Here is a 12,101-nt window from a genome sequence, read left to right as displayed (position 1 = left end):
TTTTTGAGTTGAGCTTTTGTTGTTGTGGTTGTGTTGAGTTTTACGAGTTCTCTATATATTCTGGGTAGTAATCCCATATATATATGGGTTGAAGATACGTATATATCGTATTTATGTATGACATTTAAACTTTCACATTTCCAAGGGTCAGAAGGTTTGGTGCTAAACAGCGGGCATGTGGGAAAATAAAGCTCTCAGGTAGCGCTGGTAAGGGGATGAACTGGCATAGCCTCTTTAGAGGACAATTCGGTGGCATCTATCAAAAATTTAAATGTACGAACCCTTTGACCCAGTAATTCCACTTCCAGGATTTTATTATACAGAGTCATTTACTCATAAGGTCAAAGATATATGTCTACAGATGTTCACTGCAGCAGCATCATAAACACAGAAAATACACATACCAGGTAGCAGTGCAAAAACAGTAATTCAAGGGTAATGGAAGGAAAATTGTCATGAAAAAGCAATGAGCAGGAAAATATGTATATTATGCTCCCATTCATGTGAAAAAATGGGGTTGGACACACACATGTATGCTCACACACACGGGGACACACACACACACACACACACACACACACCTGGGTACTTCTATATGCAGAGACAATTTCTAGAAGATTCAACTCTAATTTGTTACCCGAGGTTGCTTTCCTGTTGCCCTTTTACTTGCATGGCTTACGTTGTCTACCACAGGCAGGTACTTCCTTTTAAATTAAATGTTTAAAAATATAGTAGACCGTGTCGTATTGGTTACATGACTCTGTACATGTAAAATCCATAGAACCAAAAACGTCCATTTTTACCATTAAGGAATATACAAAATAAAATGTGGCCCGAATGTATCCTGTATATGGTATAGAGAAGTTCTAACACAATAGTACTCGTGCTTTTCATATACGTTGATTAAAATAATAGCCTCTATCGAACTTTCAAGCAAACCTGTCCTTAATGATGGACTAACACTGAACACTTCTGTGCTAAGTGCTGTTCCAGGCACGCAGGCTCACATAATTCCTCCCCACAAGCCAGGAAGTGGGTGCTGTAAGTACGTTTTACAGGGAAGGAGCTGGGGCCCAGACAGGCTACGTAGGTGGCTCCACTCTCCTGCATCTGAAAACGGTAGAACCTAGTTCACACGCACACACGCACACGCACGCGCACGCGCAGCACACACTTGCCTCCTCAGAAATCCAGGGGCTCAGGGGCCTACGCTCCTGGCTTAGAAAAGATGCTGTGGACGTTCTGGGGTGAAGGCCAGTTGCCATTGGCGGAAGAGCGAAAGGAGGGGGCTCCACCTAGGACTGGAAGCGTGGGGAACCTGGGTAGGCCTAGAGGACGAGGAGGGCATGCATAGGGGAGACCATTATGAGCGAGCGTCTAAAAGCGGGCCTGATGTGGGGCTCCCCGGAAGGCCATGGGGGTGCCCCACTGAAGTCGAGATGCATGTCGGGAGGCGGGGTGAAGGCCGCCGGTCATGTGCGGGGGCTCCAGGGACCCCATCTGCTCTGTGGTCCATCACCGAAGCAGCGATGGGTCCGACGGGGGCTTTCCACGGAGGGAGAAGTGGCGCCGCTCACTCCCGCCGCGCGGACACTCGCCGCGCCTCGCGGGCGACGCAGCGGCCGGAAGGAAAGCGCGCAGGGTCCTGGGAGCGGGCGGGGCCTGACGCGTGTCTTGCGTTGCAGCCGTCACCTGCCCTCCCAACAGCCACTACGAGAGCTGCGTGAGCGTGTGCCAGCCGCGCTGTGCCGCCATCCGCCTCAAGAGCGACTGCAACCACTACTGCGTGGAGGGCTGCCAGTGCGACGCGGGCTACGTGGTCAACGGCAAGAGCTGCATCCTGCCGCACAGCTGCGGCTGCTACGCGGACGGCAAGTACTACGAGGTAGGCCGCCCGGCCCTCCTCGCCCGGTCCGACTCCGAGAGTCGGCCGCCGCCCACCCGGCTTCCCCCGCGGGTAGGAAACGGCGGGGCTTCTCTCCAGGGAGGTGGGGCGGGGACAGGGCGGGTGAGGCCCGTGCTCACGGAGCGCGCGTGAGGAAACGTGCTGCCTTGGCCCTGGCAAGGCCTCCTACCCTTGCCCACGCTCTCCACTCGCTTTTCTCCCCGCCGTGCCTTTCTCCAGGCCCTTCTGATTTCCTCTCCTGTGAATCTTAGTGAAGGCTCCGGAGGTGGCCCTAGTTGGGAAATAGGGTGGCTGTGAATCTGACATGTGTAGCTGTCTTAGCTAAGGACATTTTTAACTGGGAAATGTGGCGCTCGAGGCCAAGAGGAATGGCTATTGAAGCTCCACGAAAGCGTGTGAAGGCTACCATCTCCCCGTGTGCCGTTTGTCACTCTGGGACCGCCCTCCAGAGAGTTCCATCTGGACTGCTTCCTGCTGTGCCCCCCTCACTCTGCCCTCTGCTTCCCTCTCTGTGGGGGCTTCAGCAGACAGTGGAGGAAGATGCCCTTTGCAGAGGTCACTCGGTAAAACAGTGTGTAACAGCTCACGGACTCATTTACTTTTTGTACTTCGAAATCTTTCTTTATGTGCCGTAATACTAAGCTAGAAAAGGCCTTGCCTGCCTGGAGAGAGTATTTAGTCTGTGGTTCTGCCTCAAGCCCAGTCTCTGCTTAAATGACATGCACATCTTCTGTTGGTGAGTAGACAGGTAACAGCTGTTAAGTATCGAGTATCTTCTATCTGCAGATCTCCACACTGGAGGTGCTGCTGGGGATGATAAAACACGTCCCCTGCCTTGAGGAACGTAAAAGTCTGTTCAGGAGAGAGAAACATGCACTTTAAAGAACAAGAGAATGATTACAAAATAACATATCAACGAGTGAGAAATAATACCCTACAGAACTAATCAATTTTAAATGAAAAAGAATAGCAGCACTTAAAAAAATCTAATTGAAACGTCTGGATTGGAAATAAATTAGGCAAAAAATAAAGAATGTCTCCTTTTTGTAAAAATGCATTGCCTCGTTCGAGAACCACCAGGTTGACTTTATTCTGAGAGTCAGTAAAAGACAGGGAAAGTAAGGGTTGCTTTAAAAGGTTCATGGTCAGTGGGAAATCTGCTTCAGTGTAGGAAGACAGAAGTGGAGCCGAAGATTAGAAAAGTAATCAAGGAAGACTTCCGGGAAGAGCTGGGTTTAGCTCTTAGAAATACCGCTCGTTTGAAAAGAAAAGGAGGAACAGGTGAGAAAAAATAAAATACGTTCATTTTTCTCACAGTCTCGGAGGAGAGATAACCAGACTCAAAGCTAAAAAAATCGCTCTTGCAATCCCTGCTCCCAGGTCCAGAGACTTACTGAAGCGTCTGCATCCATCAGGGGTGTCATGCACCTCTCAACAGGGATGCCGGGTGTCTGTGGCAACATGGAATGGAGTCGGGTTTGAGTCTCACTGAACCACACTGCTGGTGGTGGGACACTGAGCAAACTGTATCATTTCCCTGAGCTTCGGATGCCCTATCTATGAAATGTGGCTACAATACCAGCTCCGTACGGTTATTGTAGAAATAATCTCTTCCAGGTGCCTTGCCTCGTGCCTGGCACCTAGCAGCTCAGTAATTGGGAGATGCTATTGTGTTCGTTGTTTGTATTCCCTTGAGTAGCATTTTGTCAATAAAAAAATCCAGGCGTGTTAATGAAATGATGCATATAAAAGCCCTTGGAACTCTCAGGAAATGCAGGTACAGCTCTCCGTGGCTATTAGCACTATAAACATGATTATCCGATTTTCATCAGACAGTCAGTGGTTTTGACAACGGCTTCTATCTGGGAAGTAGCAAACTCACAGAACAAATAATCCACATCTCCTTGCCACCATTCAAACAAGCTTGGGGCCTGTTTATACAACAAATCTCTTTGGAAATAAAGGGAGAACACATCTAGCCATTAGCATGTAGGGTAATCACCCAGCTGTCATTGCCAGGTCTAATTAAGGTAAAGAAAGCCGCGCTGGGCCCAGTGACTTCCCTGTGAAGCAAGCTTCATGATCAAGTTCCCCTGTGGGATGAGTTATTTACCCTTTATCATATCCACATATGCCAGGTTATTTTTCTCTTTCTGCCCATGTAATGTCTGACTTCTTATCAGGGAGAGGCCAGACCATCCACTCAATTATTCTGCAAATCTGATAAGAGAAATGAAGTCAATTTGTGAGGCTGCTGGCACCCAGAATATTTAACAGTCTGGAAGGAGGGAAGACTTGGCTTCAGGAATGACTTCACTTTGAGGATGAAAGAATCAGCCGGGGCATCTTGACATGCACTGCACGGAGCAAACTTGTCCTGGAGATCTCATTCTCTATTTACCTTCAAATCCGAGTCCTATCTGTATGTGATAGCCAGGACTTTGATAGGTCTATAGATGAAGCCGGAAATGGTGACCAGACAGAAGCAGAGGCCTTCTTGTGCCTAGCTAAAACATCTTCTTGGGAGAGTGCTGTTCTGGTCAATTGCATTAGTGCCTACATCTGTATGACATGGTCTACTTGTCAAGACCACCCCACCTGGACAGTCATGACCAGTTTCCAACAGTTCCCTGGAGTTCTCAATCAAGTGCCAGCTCAAGAGCACAAACTCCACCAAGTAACAATTGGGTCTACAGATGATTGCTTGTTTGGGGAAGAATAGGAAATTATAGGCTGCCACCATGAGGGATAGACTTTGCTACAGGTATTTTATATGACTATATAATTTCTCTCCTTCTCAAAGAGGATGAGTGGCTCTTCTCCAGTAAGAACAGCAGCTACGATTTATTGAGTGCCTACCTATGCCAGGAAACATGCCTTATAGGTCTTATTTAAGTTAGTCTTCACAGCTGCCCTGCAAGACTGTTTTATTACCTCCAGTTGAGAGCAGAGCAAACCGAGGCTCTGGGAGGTTGGTAGTGCTCCTCAGGGTGGATATGTAGGGTCCAGGGCTGGGACTGAAACCCAGAACCTCCCTGTTCTCTAGATCCCTCACTTCAGAACACGCAGGAATGGAAGTCCTTGCCATGGCAGTAAATTCCAAGTAGATAGGTATAAAGACAAAGTTTGGAATGGCTGTACTCACCAAATGCTGAAGTGACTCATCGTAGGAATTGGTTAGAACTTTCTTTTGACCTACTGAAGATACGAAGGGCCAGTTTTCTCATTCTTGAGCGAACTGACATTTCATCCTCGAGGTGGAGCCGGTACTTGCCAGACTAATTTCCTACCAAATATTTTTCCTTTTCACCTACTTCCTCTAACAGCTAGACGTTCACAGGTTGGCTGTGATTAGTTCTACAAGCCAGCTGTATAAGATTCCCAAGTTCTTGATTGAAACCAATAAAGACTAAATTGCATATCGTCTGGCATCTGAGTGGCATGGAACTGATATCACAGTTGCATGGAAGCAGCCTTCCTCCTGCTCCCTGTTGCAAACCCCAGCCCCGTTAGAGGGAGCCTAGACCAGCGCGAAACAGGGTCCAGATGGAGGCGCCCTGGGGCTGGAAGGGGTGCTGGGGGGGGTTCCCCCCGCCCCTGTCCACAGCCGGGATTTAACATCTGCCTCCTCTCCTGCAGCCCAAGCAGCTCTTCTGGAACAGCGACTGCACGCGGCGGTGCCGCTGCTTCCGGCGCAACCTGATCCAGTGCGACCCGCGGCAGTGCAAGTCAGACGAGGAGTGCGCGCTGCGCAACGGGGTGCGCGGCTGCTTCAGCACCAAGACCTCCTACTGCCTGGCAGCCGGCGGCGGCGTCTTCCGCACCTTCGACGGCGCTTTCCTCCGCTTCCCCGCCAACTGCGCCTTCGTGCTCTCCACCATCTGCCAGAAGCTGCCCGACATCTCCTTCCAGCTCATCATCAACTTCGACAAGTGGTCGGCGCCCAACCTCACCATCATCTCGCCCGTGTACTTCTACATCAACGAAGAGCAGATTCTCATCAACGACCGGAACACTGTCAAGGTGACGGGCCTGTCGTTGATTCTTAAGACGCCTGCCCTGGAACAAGGGCTTGGCTAGGGGCCGTTGTGGTTTCCCCAGGTAACCCAGTTTGAGGGTAATAGGTTGTTCCTCCGCATATGCCCTACACAGATGACCAGATTTTCAGGAATAAACGTATAAAGATTCTGCAGGCATGCGAACGGGCCCTGTTTTGTCCTTCGCTGACCATCCTGGGCCAGTAATGACAGTGTGGGTGCTAATAGAAACTCGGGTGATAAAATGGTAGATAAGTCAGCTTTGACTCTGGATTAATTTCCAAAAAGCATCTTGTTTGTTTTTAAGAGGCTTTAAAAGTATTCTTGGCTTTGCTCAGCTGTGCCAAGACAAACTCTTTCATGTCTGCTATCCTTTCTGAAAACTAGAAGGCAAGCATTTGCTTATAAAAATAACGACCTCGCTAAAAACCTGATGGAGCTTCCCCCACTATCAGAGGGCTCCAGGATGACACAGCAAGTGACGGAAAACGGGAGGCTGAATACAGTGGGTTTCTCTTAGGTTGGCCCTTCCTTAGCCTGGCTGGCTGGTCTCCCGTGAGTCTTAGACTAGCGTAGTAAATAAATGTGACTCTCTAACCCACCCCCATAACTGATATGGCTCCCCAACTTGGATTCCTCCCACCCCGTCCATGTAAGATGTAATCTGCTCTGATAAACTACTGAAAGCCACCTCCAGCCTCTCAACTAAACCAGGCTGCTCACGAGCCAGCAGAACTGAAAGACAGAGCCAGTCCCCAGTGCTGTGATTCCAGCTGGGGAGGGGCAGTTAGAGAGCCAGGACACACACATTAACATTTTCCAGAATTAAACGTTATTGTGTGTATTCTGCTTTCTGCCATGGGCTCACATAATCATGCACTGAGTGTATCTTTGAAAAATCATCAAATAGTTTAGTGTCCAGTGTTAGGCAAAAGACTGGTGGTATTTTGCAAGCTTAAAAGGAAGAGTCTGGATTTTAATACCGGTTTTTAACTTCAATGAAAGCTGCTACTGTTTTTGACACTCCAATTCTTCTTACAAATTGGCCCACATAGACACAACTGCATTGCTCCCCAATACAGGAGCTAGAAAGTCAAAATGACCACGCAGGAGAGCAAAACTGACATTATTGCTGAATAAAATATTCCAAGCTGGCCGAAATGGTAAAGAATCATATTTTCTAAAAGGCTTCTGCTTTTTTTTTTGTAAGAAACAGAAGTTACTAATAACCAGGGGGGGAAAAACTCAATTTATTTGGTAAGTACAGGAAAAGCACGTTATGTGCTGTCCTAAGGGCTAAGAAAAGAAACTGTTAGAAAGTAGGAGAATGATGAATGCAGAAAATACTGTGCCTATAGGACCTTTGGGGTGGGGGGTGGGGGCTCCAGTTTGGACATTATATACAAGAAAACAATAAACATGGCAGTGATCCCCAGATTCGTATTACCCATGTTAGACACTCCTTAGCACAGGATTGGGATTTCGTTTCAGTAATTGGTTTATGCTGGGGAAAGTTTTATACAAAAATCCAGCTATTTGTAGTGGGTTGTACTTTTATAATGTTTTCTTATCTTTCTGCCTCCATGTTATGCTGCTTTGGGGGGAACTGTGGACAGTGTGATGAGTAAATGCCCTTAAACTCTAGGGCAAGGTTCAGTAAGCTACAGAATTTGACCAAATCACTTGCTGCAGTTTTTGGGTTTTGGTTTTGTGTTGTCGTTGTTGTTGTTATTTTTGTTTAAATAAAGCTTTATTGGAGTGCAGCCTCGTTAATTTAATTACATATTGTTTATGGCTGTTTTCATGCCCTGAGGTCAGAGTTGAGTAGCAGTGGAGGTCCTATATCCTACAAAGCCTAAAACATCTGTAGTGGCCCTTTATAGTAACAGCTGCCAACCCCTACTCTAATTTCCCTTCTCCCCTGCCCCATAGGTGAATGGCACACAAGTGAATGTTCCATTTATAACTGGGCTGGCAACCAAAATCTACAGCAGCGAGGGATTCCTGGTGATAGACACCAGCCCCGACATCCAGATCTACTACAATGGTTTCAACGTCATAAAAATCAGCATCAGCGAGAGGCTGCAGAACAAAGTGTGTGGCCTCTGTGGCAACTTCAATGGGGACTTGACCGATGACTATGTGACCTTGCGGGGGAAGCCAGTGGTGAGCAGCGTGGTGCTGGCCCAGAGCTGGAAAACCAATGGCATGCAGAAGAGGTGAGAGTTCCAGCTGCTAGACTCGGTGTCCCACATCCTCTCATGTCCGTGACAGGTGCTAATGAGGAATGCACTCTCTATGGCACCATTGCTCCTCTCCTGCAAAGAGCTGAGCCCCAGGTCTTTGGAATTTTCATAAGACAAATAGGCACATCAGATGCCTCCGTAATTTCTTGAATGGCAGAGGAAGGAACTGGGCTTCGATGATATGATTCTGAGTCTTCATGTCATCTAGCCCTTGGTGGGACAGAAGAGGGTGCCCAGGATTAAACACTGAGGCGTTGGCCGGCTGCCCGCCTGCTGGGACTTGGGAGGAAAAGGGCTCTCCCTTTCTCCCCAGGGCTGGGTCTAATTGTGTGCCTGTGACTCTCACCAGAAGGCCTGGTTAAGGTTGTGCAGGTAGAGGTTGGTGGAGATCAGGAAAGTCTTTTCAAAAATGGAAGTCACCAAAGTTACTATGAGACCCTCTCTTGCCAGCTGAGAGAGAATGAGTTTTACAAGTTATTGGAAAAGTGCTTAATTCAGATTACCTGTGAGCTGCTGAATTTTGTTAATAACATTTCTGGATCTATAGATATGCTGCTTTTTCATGGTATTTCTTTGCTTGTATAATGGCTCCATCCATGTCCTTTAGCATCAGCTAAATACCCAGGTGGGGAAATGACGCAGGTGTGAACGGAATACTATCTCCATAAATTAGACGATCCTGAATTACAGGACCCAGAGCTGGAAAAAAACCTCAGGCAATATCTAGTGCAATCTCGTCCTTTTCTAGGTGAAGTGGAAGCTAGAGCAGAATGAGTTACATGAGAGGCCTTGTAGGTGGCAAAGTCCAGAATCTCCTCCTGAGAAATTATGATTCTGTTTGAGCTTCTCCCTTCCCCCCTTTCTTCTTGCCTTCCTTTATAAACTCTTTCAGCTGGATACCAGTTTCCTTGTGAAGGTTTTGCTTTTGGTCTCTGTTAGCTATATGGGAAGTGGTTTAGAAGGCTTCTACCAGGGGCGCCTGGGTGGCGCAGTCGTTAAGCGTCTGCCTTCGGCTCAGGGCGTGATCCCGGCGTTATGGGATCGAGCCCCACATCAGGCTCCTCTGCTATGAGCCTGTTTCTTCCTCTCCCACTCCCCCTGCTTGTGTTCCCTCTCTCGCTTGGCTGTCTCTGTCGAATAAATAAATAAAGTCTTTAAAAAAAAAAAAAAAAGGCTTCTACCAGCTATCATTATTACTATTATTGATTAATAATAATACTAACTCTCATTATGGTTATTATTGGTTATTATATCCATACCCTTTCATGGTTTATTGTATCAATTCTACCAAAGGTTAACAGTTTTCATGTCAATATCTGCCTTTCGCCTGACACGTTGGCCACCGGCCCGTTAGTTTACCCTCTCTTCTTCCGGTGACAGCAACAATAGGAATACTGTGTCGCTTTCTTAGATGGGTAGATTGAGACCAGTAGCTCACATAGCCAATTAGCACTGGAATCCACACACTTCACTGACTTCCGGGTTAGCAGAAGAGGTAACAGGTGGGGTCTTCCCTCCCTTCGGGGATCTCGGGTGGCTGTTTTGGCCTCGCTTCGTCTGACCAGACTTCTCGCCCCCAGCTGCAACGAGCTGCAGTTCTCGCAGTACGCAGCCATGTGTGATAACGTGCACATACAGAAGATGCAGGGCGACGGCTACTGCCTGAAGCTCACGGACATGAAGGGCTTCTTCCAGCCCTGCTATGGGCTTCTCGACCCCCTTCCCTTCTACGAGTCCTGCTACCTGGACGGCTGCTACAACTACGAGAAGTTCCAGCTCTGTGGCTCCCTGGCCGCCTACGGGGAGTCCTGTCGCTCCTTGGGGATCCTCAGCACCGAGTGGATTGAGAAGGAGAATTGCTGTAAGAGAATTATTTTATTTCTGCGGGTTCTTTTCTAAGCTAAAAGAACAGCTTTGCTGGCAGCACTGCTTGGGTTAGGTCTGGCCGGCCAGCCTCCTCCTTTAGCCGTAGGTCTGCCCCCCGGGGCTTGAAGAGTTGAGAGCTACAGCAGAGATTCTGTGGGGAAGAGGGGGGCGTTTCAGGGGAGCTTCACTCACCTGTGGTCCCTCCCCAGCTCTGGAATTTGGGACACTAGCTTGGGCACATGAGGTTCTTTGGGTTGGAGGAGCACCCGGGTAGTGGCTGATGAGGCAGAGGGACAGAGATGGCATCCTGATTGCTTTCCAATCTCGAATCCCGCTCTTCCTCGCCTCCTCGAACATGGGTCAGAGCCCAGCTCAGAAAGGGAAGAGGGCGTGTGGCAAGCGGCAAGTTGAGTTGGAATTGAGCCGACTCTATCTGCCTGCCTTAAATCTGTGGTTGGATTTATAAAGCGATTGTACATATATTGAATTAGCTGATAAACTGAAGATCTATAGATTCCTTTTTTAAATTTAAATTCAATTAGCCAGCAGAGAGTCCCTCATTAGTTTCAGATGTAGAGTTCAGCAATTCATCGGTTGCATAGAACACCCAGGGCTCATCACATCACATGCCCTCCTTAATGCCCGTCACCCAGATCTATAGATTTTTATATTTTTTCTGTAGTAAGAAAATCATTTTTATGTGTATATCCATGTTACTATTTGCTCATTTTCTTACTAAGTCAATCAAATAGATGGAGCAAATATGTATAGAAACACATATAAATGTGTCGTATACATATATGTGTCCATATACATGTACTGTCTTATTAATGCAGTATGATATTGTGGCCAACAGAATGTGTATTCTGCCAACCCAGTGTGCATCCAGGTCCCACCATGTTGCAAGACTGCGTGCATTTCAGTAAACTTGCAGACTGAACCTGACCAAGAGTAGGGATGCACTTAATTCAGAACCTCAAAACTGTAGTTGATTAGACTACGTGCCCAGTGATTTCAGAAACTCTTAACAAGCAAATTACTAGTCTCTGTTGGAGATCAACATAATTTTTTTGGATGACTTTAATATTTTACCCTGTTGTTAATAAGCAGTACTTGCAATTAGTTTAAAATGAGCTGTTTTGAATCTTGAAAAACCTCCCTCTGATTAAGGGCATGTCTTATTTGCCCCTTGGTATATGGACCACCATATGTGTAAGTGAGGTGTTTTTTCCTTCTGTGGGCGGTACCCTCCACACTTTGTTATGCTCTTGGGTTGTTTTCATGTTGTGTTATTCAACCATAACTTTCGTTCAGTGCTGCTGTGTGCTTAGCACTGTGTAGGTATTGGACACACACACACTGGTCAAGCGAAAAGACCTTTATAAAAATAATCCTGCCTCGTATTCACACACCTCATGCTTCTCCATGAAAACATTAATTCATTGGGACGAAAAAAAAATCCCATCCATCTCTCCTAAAGATTCATTTCCAACCAAAATTTACTTTTCATGTCAATTATTTTTCGAAAATTTTACTATCTTCATTATTCTGAGCAACTGGGTATTATGATCAATAATTGTGGTGGTGGAACTTCAAAAATGTGGAGTCTTAGCACAGAGAATAAAAATCACAATGGATACAATAAAAATAAAGATAAATGTATTTAAATTATGCTAATGGCTTTCTGTTAGTTGTCTTTCTGAGAATTAAGACAGGGCGATGCCAAGCCATCCCTAAACTCCCACCTATGACAACGAGTTACTTAGCAGAGGGGCAGGGCAGCTGAGTCAGGAGAAGCATCTGAGACAGCACGGGGTGTTGCTTTGTTTTTAAATTCTTGAAGCTAACTTGGCTCATGCTGGGATTGAACAGTTGTTGTTTCTTTAGCACTCACTAGCCCATGCCATGATGAATAGGAGGATTATTACATCTGATAGGGAAAGAGGTTCTTTAAAGAAATGAGTGTCTAAAAGAAAATGCTCTCAATTAGTGTTTCTTAAACTGGGGAGTTGACGATCTTGCAGGTGGCCTGTGGACTCATCTGCT

The 12,101-nt window shown here is 46.9% G+C and overlaps 1 protein-coding gene across 1 annotated transcript in view; it reads left to right on the top strand.

Moving 5' to 3' along the window:
• Positions 1-12,101, top strand: part of TECTA (tectorin alpha) — a 67,002-nt gene that overhangs the window by 44,964 nt on the left and 9,937 nt on the right. The window contains exons 12-15 of the mRNA XM_045797992.2: positions 1,686-1,885; positions 5,546-5,929; positions 7,876-8,162; positions 9,755-10,050. Of these exons, the coding sequence (XP_045653948.2) occupies positions 1,686-1,885; positions 5,546-5,929; positions 7,876-8,162; positions 9,755-10,050 (1,167 nt within the window). The remainder of the gene's footprint in view (positions 1-1,685; positions 1,886-5,545; positions 5,930-7,875; positions 8,163-9,754; positions 10,051-12,101) is intronic.

The sequence above is a fragment of the Ursus americanus genome, chromosome 16, assembly GCF_024610735.1.
Source record: "Ursus americanus isolate L20-20 chromosome 16, mUrsAme1.1.p, whole genome shotgun sequence".
NCBI lineage: Eukaryota > Metazoa > Chordata > Mammalia > Carnivora > Ursidae > Ursus > Ursus americanus.
This window is presented reverse-complemented; position numbering and strand designations above follow the sequence as displayed.